Source organism: Eublepharis macularius, chromosome 15, assembly GCF_028583425.1.
Source record: "Eublepharis macularius isolate TG4126 chromosome 15, MPM_Emac_v1.0, whole genome shotgun sequence".
Taxonomy (NCBI): domain Eukaryota; kingdom Metazoa; phylum Chordata; class Lepidosauria; order Squamata; family Eublepharidae; genus Eublepharis; species Eublepharis macularius.
In genome coordinates this window covers 23,389,280-23,403,784 of record NC_072804.1, presented here as the reverse complement: position 1 = coordinate 23,403,784, position 14,505 = coordinate 23,389,280, and the positions used below count along the sequence as shown (strand labels likewise).

General features: G+C 45.4%; 1 protein-coding gene across 3 annotated transcripts in view; it reads left to right on the top strand.

Moving 5' to 3' along the window:
* Nucleotides 1-276: 276 nt before the first annotated feature.
* Nucleotides 277-14,505, top strand: part of PPP2R2C (protein phosphatase 2 regulatory subunit Bgamma) — a 115,613-nt gene continuing 101,384 nt past the window's right edge. For 2 of the 3 annotated variants that reach the window (XM_054999299.1, XM_054999297.1), the window contains exon 1: nt 433-510. Coding sequence is in view for 1 of the 3 variants with exons in the window: in XM_054999298.1 (XP_054855273.1) it covers nt 441-510 (70 nt within the window). In the remaining 2 variants the exon portion in view is untranslated. Of the gene's footprint in view, nt 511-14,505 lie in introns of all 3 variants that reach the window. The other variant, XM_054999298.1, reaches the window with a different exon arrangement.

Sequence of the window (14,505 nt, the reverse complement as noted above, 5' to 3'; positions counted from 1 at the left end):
CGGAGCTTCTCCCAGGCAACATTGGCTGCAGTCTGCTGCTTGCTGGTTTCTTCGCTTCTTGCAACATTCCTCAGCAACAAGCCTTGGGAGCAGCCTTCGCTTGTTGAAGGAGCATCGGCTGAAGGGATTTCACCGCAAGAAGAAGCTCCCCTTTCCCCTGCATCTGGGCCCCCTCTGGTGCTTTTTGCATTTTTAATTTCTGGAGGCTTCCTTGTGCCCCCCACGCAGGCTCTCTCTCTCTCTCTCTCTCTCTCTCTCTCTCAACTAACCTTCACCTTCAGCTCTGTGCTGCATCACCAGCTTTCATTATGCTGTCCGCTGTCTCCCAGTCTGTTCCCTGCCTCTGCTAGGCAGCAGCAGCATGGATGGTGCTCTTGTGACGACCTCTGCTGATTCTATCAGTCCACTGCGGATAGGCATGCTGAGTAATCCTGCTGTAAATGGGCGAGGACACGGACACACGGAAAATTAACCACGGCTTTCTTCGAGACCACAACTATGTGACTGAAGGTAACGAAGATGCTGCCATAATCTATCTTCTGCTATTTAATTGCTAGAAAATTTGAAGCAATAAAAAAATTAAGGTGTTTGGATACGCCCAGCTTAATGAAAAAACATTTATTGGGTAGCAGATGAAACTGGGTCTCCTCGGCCTTTCTGAAATGTAATGTTCCTGTTAAGAAATAAAATACGCTGGATACTTTGATAAGCTTGTCACATAGTAGTGAGGGTGGTGGGAAGCTGGCTCTGCATGGCTAGGGGGGTAACCTGTAAGAACAAGAATTTGCTAGGTGGAGCTTATGTCTTTGGAAATATGTCTGATCTTTCCCTTGCACCAGACCGAAAAGAAGAGGCTGGTTCCTTAAGGCTCTGCCATGTCTGTCTGCTTGAAATGTTGTATAAAAAAAGATGTCCTTATAATCAGCATGGAGATGGGAGGTTTATATTGAAAACGTTCATTGCTCAGATGAACGTGAGCTCTGCCTGCTGCAGATCTCCATGGCATGTCACTGAAAAGATGGTTTTAAAATAAGCCGTTGCAAGCAACGTTAGCATGTGTAATCCATGTTGTGACCTTCCCAAGTGTATAGCTGTGTGTTGCGTAAGGTAATATTCTGTTCCTGTAGCCTTTTCTGAAACCTGGCACCGAATGTGTTTGGCCGCTTTGGCTGCCATTCCATAGTGCCACCTCCAGAAATGTTGTCAACGGGCACATGCTTGTTTATTGGTAAGGAGGCACAAAAAAGCAGGACTATGAGAGATATAGAGCAGATTGAGGGAGGGGGACTTGCCAGTTACTCTGTTTGATCTTGGGGAGCCGTTCAGCACGATCAGAAGATTCCCTTTGCCGGTGTGGCCTCTGGAGCTGCTACTGCTTTTGTATTCTCTCTTGCCCCTCGAATGTTTGTATCGGTGTATTATTTGTGTTGCGTTGAGATCTGTTTTTGTTTACAATACCTTTGTACGTGGGCATGTTTGTCAGCAGGTGTCGACGTAATTTTTCTTAAGATGTAAAGGATGGCCAGAACGGGCAGCAGGGATGTCAACTGCAGTGGGCTGTATTTGACATGCAGGTTTGCACATGATGTGGGTGGTTGCAGCTTGAATGAAAACTGAACTGTTCCGACATGTGGGGTAGCGTTTGTACCCAGAGTTCTTATCCCCTGGATGGAGGTGATAGTTTGGCTAATGTTAAAAACATTAAAAATGCAGCTCAACAGATGTTGCGGATGTTTTTAAATGGCTGAGCATGCTGCTGACTCATGCTTTGCTAGCGGTTCACATGTCAACTGTGTTTATTTGCCAAATGTAGTCACCTTCCCATAACAGTCTTCTAAAGGGGGGGTGGGAGAAGGTAGTACCCCCAGAGCTTCTCCCTTTTCTCAATGTCCTCCCCCCACCCTGCTGCTAGCCTCTTTGTAGTAATGTGACTACTAATTAGTTATACTTTCTCATGACAAACAGGCTTCAAGCTGCTGCTGCTTCAGTACTTTCCATTTCTTTTCTTGAAAATACATAAGAGGAGTTAATTCAATCATATTTTAAACCCTCAAGTTTGAACATGCATATTTCAAGTCTCCATTGCTTGGTTGTTTGCATGGGAACTTGAATCTTCCCAAAAAAGAGAATTTGTGGCACATGTAAGAACGGCCATGTTTCCCATTTGAAAGGAGCCAGAAAACGGGCGAAGGATGCTGGCCTTCTCTTCCTTTCTAACCATCATTAATTAACTGTAAGATCATTTCTAGAGCTGAAGAAGAAAAGTTTCTCTTTGGTATGAATGCAGATCAGCTGACTTAATTGGACTCTTAGGGCTGGTCTCGACATAGAAGTGCTTTGGGAATTATTCCTGCAGAGGCATAAACATGGAAAATATTGCATCAGTATCTAACGTTCATGTGGTCTTACCAGGAAATATTTTTGCCAACTTTTCTTGTCTCTTAGAGTATGGATTTCGGCTGCCCCCTTGCCTCACCCAGTTATTACACACGGACACGCCTAGAAATGTGTAGCAGCTCTAATAGCCTAGATTAGCTCCATCTTGTCAGAGTTTGGAAGCTAAGTAGGGTTGGCCATGACTAGTGCTTGGATGGGAGACCACTAAGGAAGACTGGAGTTGGTATGCAGAGGAAGGCCATGGCGTCATTGGCTCCTCCCTTGCCTTGAAAACCCCAAGAGGTGGCACGTCATGGGGTTATAATAAGTTGGTTACAACTGGACAGCACAGTTTGCCGTTACCTAGAAATGACCTTAAGTCTTCTCACCCACTTCTGAACTCCATGATCCTCTTCTTTTTCCCACCTTCTCTTCACTGTATTGTTTTATCATCTTCTCTTTACCTCCTAGGTAACACCCTGGTTCACCGGTCCCCAAGCACATAATGCGCCTTCTCCACGTGTCGCTTAATTTTGAGTTTGATGTAACTGTGCTTGAAATCTTCTCTGCCAGCCAACCCATACAATGACAGATTCCGAGCTCTTGGCAATTTATGGGGCCCATTACCAAAGATAAGGGACACCAGACAAGAAGTTCCTCATTCAAGTCCCGATGACCAAGAGAAGGACCTAAAAGTGGCACTGCCCTCCCTCCCCATTAAGAGTTCAACTTAAACAGGCTGGCACAGCATATCAGAGGGGGCTCCTTCTCCTGTGTAGACCCACCTGTTCTTTATGATCCAGAGGAGGGAATGGGGGCCAGCACTTTCCTCGGTGTAACTCCTGCTCTTCACCCGTAGAGTTCCACCCAGGACCAGCTCTGCAAACATTTACTAATGAGTAGGTTTATGTAGTCAAAATTTAGTCCATGTAATTTCTATAGATTTAATGGTTTGCAAAGTGCCCTTGTATATGAAGCTGCCTTATACGGAAGCCCACCTAGGCCAGTTCGTTTTCTTTTCAAAACATCTGACTGGCAGCAGCTCTCTGCGATGCTGGGCTGAGAGAGGTTAACAGCACTTGAAGTCTCACTGTCTGTAGAGGCACAGGCACCCTGCTAGAATAGAAAGGTGGCACCCATAGAGGAACAGCTGGCATCCCACTGGGCGCTTCTGCTCTAGGCCCTACATGTTGTAGAGATTGGGAAATGTCCTTGCCTCTGTGTAAAATGAATGCCTGCCTGGCTGCCAGGGGTGGTGGGCACAAGACAAACGCTGTGGTTGTGGTGTTGAGGAACAAGGGAGAGAAACTGCAGCAGGTTGGCCCAGTGATTGCAGTAGCTGATTGGACTGGCAAAAGAAGTTGCTCTTACCTTAGTGTTTTCCTAGTCCTTTTTAGCCTACTTTCCCACCCTTCCCTGGCCATTTGAGTAATCACCTTTTTCTAGGGTTCACAATTGCCTAGAGAAAAAAAATGCTCTGTCCTTTTAAAAGAGGCTTAATAGGATGATAACTCCCATGTGATTATTTACTTCCAAGCCACAAAAAGCTTCACCTGCCATTTCCATGCATGAAGCCTCTATTAAAGGGGTAGGACATTTTTCTCTAGGCCCGTTGGGAGAGCCAGTACTTCAAAAGGAGGCAGCAAAACCAAATCAGATCTGCAAAGCAGCTGCATAGCTCCACCCCTCATGCAGCTGCCCTGGCTGTTTCCAGTCTAGCTACCTCCCAGACCTCTGACTCTTCTCATGTGAATTGCACAGTTGGACTAGCAAGTTTTGTTATTATAATCAGTATATTCCCTGACCTGGACAGCCTCATCAGATCTCAGAAGCTAAGCAGGGTCAGCCTTGGTTAGTAATTGGATGGGAGACCTCCAACGAAGACCAGGGTTGCAGAGGCAGGCAATGGCAAGCCACCTCTGTTAGTCTTTCACCATGAAAACCCCACCAGGGGTCGCCATAAATCAACTATGACTAGAGGACACTGTCCATCTTCCCCTCCCCTTCAACTAGCTTCTACATTGTCCTTTAAACGCAGGGGAAGAGATAGAGATTTCTAGTCGTTCATTCCCATTATGGTAACATCTGATCATCCCTGGCTTTTAGCAATTTGTAGCTATGAAAATGGATGCTGTCAACATGCAGGCATATCTATAACTCACTATCCAAATCACCACGGGATGCAGTAGAAATCTTGAGTTGCTGCCTGATGGCTGTGGTCAAATGCCTGAAAGCAAACAAATTGAAATGGAGCCCAGGCAAAATGGAAGTGATGCTGGTTGGGAAGGCAGAGATCTTGATGGACATGGTTCTCCCCACTTTTGATGGAGTTTGTCTGATCCTTGCTGACTCAATTAAGAGCTTAGAGGTTATTCTGGATCCGGTGCTACTACTAGAACAGCAAGTTAAGGCAGCTGAAAAAAAATGCTTTCCAAAAACTCAGTGTAGCCCTAGAAGATAGCAACATACCTCGATACAGCCTGTCTGGCCACCTGGATCCATGCCATGGTAACATTGAGACTTGACTACTGTAATGCACTGTTACATGGGTCTCCCCTCTAAGTTAACTCAGAGATTCCAGTTGGCGCAGAATCCTGCACCTCGGCTATTATCGGGAGCTAGGAGGAGCATGAATATTACTCCCGTTCTGCTGTTACTTCATTGGCTACGTCTTATTTACCTGGTTCAATTCAAGGTATTGGCTGTCACCTACAAAGCCCTTCATGGTCTTGGGCCATCATATCTGTAGGGCCACCTCTCTCCCTGCAGCTTTGCTCATTTGAACAGCGTTCTGCAGGTGCCACCTTGCACCTGGGCACAATCAACATCTGCCCATATATGTGTATTCTCTGTGGTGGCCTCCACTTTATGATCTACCTAAAGAGGTTAGGAAGGCCCTCACTCTCCTGGCTTTCCAAAAATGATGCAAAACTGAATTATTCAAAGGGTTTTTTACTCAGATAGGAGGTCTGTACTGTAAGGAGGCAGTCTCAAAGAGATGCATCAGTAGAGGGATAGGGAGGGACTATAGACTCTACTACTATTTGCTATATGCCTATACTGGGTAGTTCCAATGTTGTTTAATATGTCAGTCTTAGAATTGCTTATGCTGTGTTTCAGCATTTCTTCAGCCCTATATTGGATTTCTGCTGGTTTTAAATCTTTGCAAATTTGCACATAGATACCCTATTACATGTTTATTGAAATTTCTTCGAAATTGGCTGTACTGACTTACACTGTGTCATCCACTTTGATTCTCAGTGAGAAAGACGGACTATAGCTAACATAAATAAATACACTTATTAGATAGTCACCTAGTAGCTATAACATCCTTGCTCTGCCAGCAGATGATCTGGTCCCCAGGGTCATCCCAGAGAGTAGATAACTGATCCTGGGAGAGATGGTGAATAACAATTATGAATATGAGAAGTGGTGCATGATTTGTTATTTACAAAGGGGATTCTGTTTCCTCTGAATGAGCAATTAGTATCCCCATCACAGTGGCGTAGCAAGGGGGGGTCAGAGGGGCCACCGGCCGCCGAGGAAAGCCTGTGCCACGTCTGCAGGAGCCGGGAGGTCACCCACATTGCCCTGGCCACCTGCCGTGCCAACAGGGTAGGTGGCTTGCTGGGTGCCAAGGTGGCCTTCCGTAACTGCTGGCCGAGCAGGCGGCGGCACGCGCAAGTGGCTGTGGTGAGCAGCTGCAGCAGAGGGGTAACGGGCAGGGAGGCAAGTGGCCCTGAATCAGGGGAGCGCTCCCGGGGGCAAGCGGCTACGGCGGAGGGGTAAGGGGTGGGGAAGCGAGTGGCCCTGAATCAGGCGAACGCTTGCAAGGGGCGGCTGTGCCTTGCGCAATGCTGTCACTTCCCAGAAGTGAAGTTATCGCGTGGGGGCCTGGGAGTGTGTGCACACTTTACGTGCGTGGTGCCACAGGCACCACCTCCTTCCAGGAGTTGCCCTGGGCACTCACAACCCATGCTATGCCACTGCCCCATCACCAATAAATATTTCTCAAATTGGTGTCTAGTTTCCCCTAAGGGACTGCAAATCGTGTATATGGATGCGAGGCTAGCCCTCTCACACCCATCTTGGTAACCCAGAAGTTTTCTAGGAAAGAAGGGCAGACTGTCCCCACCTCCGATGAAGGAACTCGCTGCCCCTCCTTTGAACGGAAGGAACTTGTAGAGTTCACCAGCTTCTGGATCACCTCAGAGCCATAGTCCGAAAATGTACTAGTTCCCAGCCATCAGTAGCTTAGCTCTTGGAGCTCTCATTGGCTGAGGAGTGCAAATGTAGTCGTCGTTCTTTCCAGAATAAAACTGAAGTGGACTCTCTTTTTCCAATGCAAAAGGTTAGATCATGGAGAAAGAGGCACCACTCTGCATCTGTAGATAATAATAGTGAAGTGAATATTGGAGGGTCAGGTTTTAATTGATGCTCCTCTTTTTCCAAATTTTGTGCACTGCTCTGAAAAATTATCCCTGGCCCCATCCCACCCTGATTCAGCCACTCTCTCTCCATAAGTTATTAAGCAATAAGAAAATTTCTTACTCTAGTACTAAGTGCCTCCCAGTCATGGGGGAGATTGATTAGAACTTAGTTTCGGACATTTTCTATCATGCCCCTATTGAATCAGCTGCCCTCTGAGATCTGACCTTGTAGATCACATTCAGATAGTACAAATATTTCTCTTCATCTTACTTTTAAAGTGAAAGCTGATAAAGGTATCCATTTATTGTCTTGAGGATGGAAGAGGCAGACGCTTGCCATTATGTGCTCTGAAAAGACGCTGTCTGTCATGTGGTGTGTGCCTGTGTGGGAGGGCAAAGGGCTTGGGGAGGGGGTGGTCTGTGAAAATTTCTCAATCAAACGGGTGGTCCTAGAGTTGTTACAGTTTGCGCACTATTGGTCCAAAGTTCTTTTGAAAGTTCTTTAAGCACTCTCGGGTGCACCCCATCTAGCCCAGGGGATTTGTACACATCCAATGCAGCAAGGCGCTTCTTCGCAACTTCTCTGCCCATGCCAACCAGCAGCCCCAAGCCCATGCCTTGCCTACTACAATCTCTAGGTGGGCCTACTCTCTCCTTCAGGGAGAAAACTGAGGCAAAGTAGGCATTGAGCTTTTCTGCCTTCTCTCTGTCCTCTGTCAGAGTTTCTCCATTTTCACCCAGCATTTGGGGTATTGCCTCCTTCACCTTGCATTTGCCCCAAAGAACATCTGGCCAATTTCATTCTGAGCTTTGGCCTCTCTGACAGCTGCCCTACAGTGCCTAGCTACCCCTAGATACTCTTCTTTGGGTGCATTTCCTTCCATCCATTTCCTTCCCTCCATTTCTTGAACATCTCTTTTTTCCTCCTTAGCTCATCACAGAGCTCTCTGTTCTTCCCCATTGGCTTCGTAGATCCTGTACTGCATTTCGCTGGAACGGTGATAGCTTGAGCCTGCAACAACTCCTCTTTTAGGAGAGCCCACTCTTCATTCAGTCCTTTCCCCTCCAATATTCTTGTCCATGGAATAACTCTCATCCCGTCTCTAAGTTTATTAAAGTTTGCCCTACTAAAATCTAACCTGCAGGTTTGGCTGCAAACTCCCTTGATACTCTGCAGCAAAAGGAATTCTAGGAGGATGTGATTATTTCTTCCTAAGGTTCCTCCACATTTATCCTATCAACCAACTCTTTCTTGTTGGTTAATATCAAGTTCAGTATGGCCGAGCCCCTTGTCACTTCCTTCAGTATTTGCAAAAGGAAGTTATCGGCCAACCAGGTCAGGAAGTTGTGTGACCCTGGACACTTGGCAGAGTTGGTCTCCCAGCACACATCAGGGAAGCTGAAGTCTCCCATAACTACAAGGTTGTGTTTCTTGGATACCCTATTAAGCTGCTCACAGAGGGTAGAATCCACCTCATCTCTGTGGTCAGGTGGCCTGTAACAGACCCCAACCACAATACTGCTTGTCCTTCCCTCCCCTATCGTCACCCAGACACTTTCCACTGGATTGTCACTCGCCTCCTACAGTATTTCCTGACAATCAAGCTGTTAGCAATGTTGAAAATGTACCACTGGATCCAGTCCTCTGCCTTCAACAACGTGCTCCTCTGATCCCTTTTGCTTGCTGTACTGCCAATTTAGGTTTCCAGCATTTCTGTCTTTTCAAAATGCCCTGTGTTTGGCAAGGCTCCTGCTGAATAAAAGCTCTCCTTGGCTCTTAAAGCTGTCTTGCTTCCTTATGGGATCTTCCTGCCAACACTCATTTTTGCACTTTCTACAAACTCATTCCCATCCCATACGAGCTTCTGTTACAACGGCTTAGATGGATTTGACCATCCTGACTGCCCCTTTCAGTTTTGGATAAAAGAAATCTCATTTCTGTTCCCACCTCCCAAAAATTAAACAGAATTTTTTTGCTGCTTCTGAGCAATTTAACACATGCGTATTTTGAATTTTCTCACTATATGGCCCCTCCTTCAACCATACCTATATCTTGCAGCAGGACTAGTGGCCAGCAAGTGCCAGGAGATTTTTGAATCAGTATCAGCTCAAGGTATCAGAGCCCACTACTCGGTCTTGTTAAAGGTTGTCTTTCGCAAGAGCAGTTTCTGGATCTCTAGAGAATATACCTAGTATATTTTGCAGAAATTTCAAAAATCTTTGGATTGACATATTGGACATCAGAAACAGATTCTTCATTTACACCCATGCAGAAGAGGAAGCAGAAGAAGAAGGTCAATGTTGACTCTCAAAAGCTTAAACTCTAAAAAATCTTGTTGGTCTCTAAGGTTCCACTTGCTCTTCCCTACCCCAATAGGGGGTTTCTATGGTTAGAGCTAACATATTTGGAGTCAGTCTGAATTTGGCTAGGCAACAATAATTATGCAGATGTACAATGATGTGAGAGTTTCTAAGAGCCAGTTTGGTGTAGTGGCTAAGATCGACAGGACTCTAATCTGGAGAACCATGTTTGATTCCCCACTCTTCCACTTGAGGCCAGCTGAATGACCCTGGGTCAGTCACAGCTCTCTCAGAGCTCTCTCAGCCCCACCTGCCTCGCAGGGTGATTGTTGTGGGGATAATAATAACATACTTTGTAAACCACTCTGAGTGGGCGTTAAGTTGTCCTGAAGGGCAGTATATAAATTGAATGTTGTCATTGTTGTTAAGCCTGTTGTATATGTTGCATCCTTTAATAGGGAAGACCAATTAATGGGAGCTAATGGTTAGAAATCTCTGTACCCCTGTCTTTAGAAGATGTTTCCTTTCTGACCATTGGAAGGCCAGAGAAACAATATGTTGTTACCAGGGCTTTTTTTCTGGGAAAAGAGGTGGTGGAACTCAGTGGTGGAGCTCAGGACCTCACAATGACGTCACTTTGGGTCAGCTGGAACAAGGGGAGAGTTTTTTAAAGTTTAAATTGCCCTCGGCGAAAATGGTCATATGGCCGGTGGCCCCGCCCCCTGATCTCCAGACAGAGGGGAGTTTAGATCGCCCTCCATGCTGCTTGGTGTGGCACAGAGGGCAATCTAAACTCTCCTCTGTCTGGAGATCAGGGGGCGGGGCCACCGGCCATGTGACCATTTTTAAGCGGTGCCCGAGCTCCATTCCACCATGTTCCTGCTGAAAAAAAGCCCTGGTTGTTGCATCTGTACAGTTTGAATTAGGAGGAAGAAGAGTTTGTAGAGCTCGTGAGTTCAACTGCAGCGGGAGGGGGGGATTATGGGGAGTCTACAGTGTCTTTGATGCTGGCTGTCTTTTGCTTCCACTATGTTGTTCTTGTATTTTTGTAAATAAGGTGCACGTTACAAAGACTTCACAAGTCTCCTCTCTTCCAAAGGAAAGTAAGCCCTGTAGTGTTATTACCACCGGACATCTTACTGCTCGCGTAAGTAGGAAGGGTTTAACAATATTATCCCAACCCTATCAGTTGCTGTGTTCAAAGTCAGAATTTGTAAGCTCATGTATAAAATATACTGATCTCTTCCTAATTGAAAACGGCACTTCAAAAGTACTGAAGAATGCAAAGCTGAAGAACTCAGGGGGACACGCAAAACATTTCCTGCCGCTCGCTGCAGGGGCTTTTATCAGCACATGCATCGTTCTGAAAGGGAAAACCGATGTGCCTTGTATTATATTTGGTTTTCCAAGTACAACATTTTTCTTTGATGAATGCGTCTGCTTCAGGTTCAGAATAGCTAAAGAAATTAGAGGAAGACAGTTTTTAATTCTGCCTTTAACTGTGAAATACAGTTGAATTACTGAATATTTTATAGCTGAAAAATGAGAAGAGACTGCCTCTTATTATACACATAAAAGGAAGATCCATCACTATTATGTATATTGCATAATTTATTCCTTTCTCTTTCCCCCACACACTCCCCTACCAAGAAATATTCAAGGAGATTCACAGTAGCATCTGATAATGAAAGAATAGCTTCACTGATCACTTTTAGTCTTTCAGTTGGTATAAATGCTCTAGTCCAATTGTTTATTGAGCTTACAGTAAACAGTGCATTGCAGCTTCCAGCTGTGTTAAATGTTTAAGCTATGATCTGTATGTCTAGATTTGGTCGATTAAATTATTCACATTTTTAGCAACGTATTAGAAATTAGTCAGGTGAAGTTCACAAGAATGCTGCAGATTTCCTGAACATTTGAGCCTCTGCCAAAATGTTTGGGCTGGGCTAGCCCAAGCAGAGTAGTCCAAAGTCCAGTCCAAGGTCAGAGCACAAGTCCAAAGTCCAAGTCCAAAAGCCAAGTCAGGAGGTCCATAGGTCAGTGCCAGTAAAGTCAGGTCCAGAGGCAGGCAGAGACAGGGCACGCACGGTCCAGAGGCTACAGGAGCAAGGCAAGGTTCAAGGGAGTGGCCACAATAATAGCTGGAATTCACCTCATTGATTCCACACCTAGCAGTTCCTCTAGGCTGGCTTTTATAGCCAGGTGTGGTTTGCAGCCAGCTGCTCGGGCTCTATCCTGACACTACTCACCATCACTATCCACAAGCACTGGCATCGTCCCAGGAGGCAAGCACTGCACCGTCTCTCTCACTTGCGGCGTTTTTTGGGTGTGGGTGAACATGGGGTGTGTGTGTGTAAGCCCCTGGCTGGGCTTCCCCTGTGGTGTAGGAGCTGGAGGGTGCTGGTGGCTCTGCCTCGGCTGCTGGCTGTGGACTCCGATTAGCCAGCAGCTGTTCTTCCTGATCACCAGCTTGGGCTGAGTCAGGGCTGGCTACACGAGGCTCCTCTCCTCCTGAGGAGTCCTCAGTTTCACTGAGCCCAGACTGGCCCATGATCATGCTCGTTATCGGTGATTTTTCTGAGGCAACAAGAACATTAGGCACCGTTTTCATTTCTAACAAATGTCTAAGGAAACGGAAGTAACTCTGCTTTTAGGGTTTTTTTCATTCTCATTGGACTTCTACCTGAACCCTGAAATTGAACCAACAAGGGGCCGCTACTGAGAGGGACTCGGCTGGACTTCTGAAAGATTAGCCATAATTGGAAAAGAGATAGATGTGCGGTGCTTGGAGATGCAGGACTCAAGAGACTATGACAGTCATGCTTAGTGGGGGTTTAGAAATCAAACATTCCTTCTGACATAAGAACATAAGAGCTTCGACTAGCGTTACATGGAAGGGAAATATAACAAAGATGTGTACAGGCGCTATAAAAATAGGATGGAATATCTGGAAGCATATGAAGATTTGCTATTAGAGAATTTGGGTTCCAGCAGCATCATTTTACTCTCCATCTCCTTTTAATTGTTTTCAAGTGTTGATTCCACTCCCCTCCCCCTTTAAAGAAATTCTTCAGCTTGACTTTAATTATTTTGACTTCAGTTATTCTTGACTTCATTATTTTATGAGTTAAGATAGGGAGGAGGATTAGTAAGAAGCAAAGTCTATGTACCGCTAGGTTATTGGGTGTGTGACCATTATGTGCTGTCAAGTCGAGAGGTACACCTTTCCTGTAAAATAGTAAAGAGTTCAGTAGCACCTTTAAGACTAACCAACTTTATTGTAGCATAAGCTTTTGAGAACCACAGCTCTCTGACAATGCATCTGATGAAGAGAGCTGTGGTTCTCGAAAGCTTATGCTACAATAAAGTTGGTTAGTCTTAAAGGTGCTACTGGACTCTTTACTATTTCGCGACTACAGACTAACACGGCCAACTGCTCTGGATCTTCCATGTATCTACTGTGGTCTGAAAATGAATTAATAAAACATTGTAGTCTCCTGTGGATTAGGGTATGCTTGACTTCCGCTGCTTTAGGAAAGGGCGCATTTACCAGGTAGTTCAGTGGGTGGCTATTCTGTAATTTGGAGCTGAAGCTTAAGGTGTGTCAGGATAGTGGTTGGGGCTTGAAATGCAGAAGGCTTTGTGGACTGAACAAGGGCTTAAGGCCAGGCTCCTGGTATTTATGTCCAGTAACTTCATACTGCCTGCCAGTAAGACACACCAGGGTTGTACATGCCTTTGGGCTGTGCAGAGCCAGCACAGTTTCTAGTAGCTTACCAAGTGGACTCCCCCTTTCAAGCAACCATTTCTGACTTCTGGCCCCGGAGATCCAGTGGCTGTATTCTTGACATTTTAAAGTTTTCTTTTTGCTGACATTTTTATTTTGCACTCTTTCTGAACTCTGCAACAAATTCACTTGTTAAAAATATGTCACGGGGCTGGATTTCTTAATCCCTTCAACACACTACTAGTTTGTTCCAGTGACTGTCAATTTAATAAAGGGTCTCATGTAAAGAAGAGCTGAGATGGTTCATTGTTTCTTCCCCACTTGCCCTCTGTTTCATTTCCTCAATTTGTGGGCTTTGTTTTGGACCTGATTGTCCTTCTGCTATATTTTACACACACTCATATATATAAATTGCAACCTAATATTTTGGTTAAGGCTGCATCCACACGACAAAGATTCTCTGTTCCTTGTCACTGCTGTCATGAATGCAGAGGCATTGGCAGTGGCCACAGAGCAGCTGTCCAGGAATTTTATGCACACTTTCCTCATTCACTGCCATTTTCTTCCTGCATTTTAACTTTGCCGTGCAATTGTTGAGGGATTTTAAAAATATGCTTTCTCCTTATATCTCCACAATGAAAAGGGCTAGAGATAGTTTTTTTAAAAAATGAAAACTGGGCTTTCAAAGGGACTAGTAAATCATGGCAAGAGGTCAGGGTAACATTATTGTGCTATAGCCCAACAGCAATTAAAGACTGTTTTAAAATGCCCTCAAAAAGCCTGGCGGGGAAAATGGCTACGGTGAGGGACTTCCTGAAGTAAAATGGCACCAATATGGGTGGGACCTTTGAAAATGTACACGTCCTCACCTGGTTGGCTTGCCGTTCTTTGAAATGAAAAGATCATACAGAGCCAGACTTGAGAGAGAGAACATTCCAAGGATGGGGAAAGCCTGCCAAGGGGATGATTAGAGGACAACATTATGTTGATGCTCCAAGAAACAAAACGACAAAATGACGGAGAAATGCTTCCTGTCGATGTTGCCTAAGGAGGGTGATTTCTTTTTTGAATATGAGTATACCCTAACAGATGTGTATGGATTCCTTCAAAAAAGAATTACAAGTGGAGCTCCACCCAAATATTGCTGCGAATGTTTCCAGGACCATTGAGGAGTGAGAGCAGATAAGAAAGGGATAAAAGCAAGGAAACAGCGAGATCTTATTATACCAAGGGAAGTGATGAGGCCTTCACTCGTTTTTCCTCTTCCAATTATGCTGGGATCTTTGGGATCTTCTATCTGTCTCTCTCTTCCCCTCCTCCTCCCCCCCCCCCCCACTGTAGAGTCCTCTCCTACCATTTTCTCTCCTGGTTGGAATGTTTGCTTTCAGTGGCAGTCAATTCACACCTTCCAGGCTCTGCAGAGGTATTTTTGACCCTCCAAAATAGTCTCTTGGTATCAATTTTCATTTGTTCTGGTGCAGTGACTTTTGTTGCCTTCATAGGACTGTGTGACCTCTGGCAGCTCAAAAGGGGAGCTGATAAGCAACACACAATCCCAGCTGTCTCTTGCGAACCAGCCATCTTTGCTTTAACCAACCTCTTCCTCTGCGTTTTCTGCCTTCCGTGGCAACTGCAGCCATTCCCAGAATTCACTGCATCTGAGCTTACTCA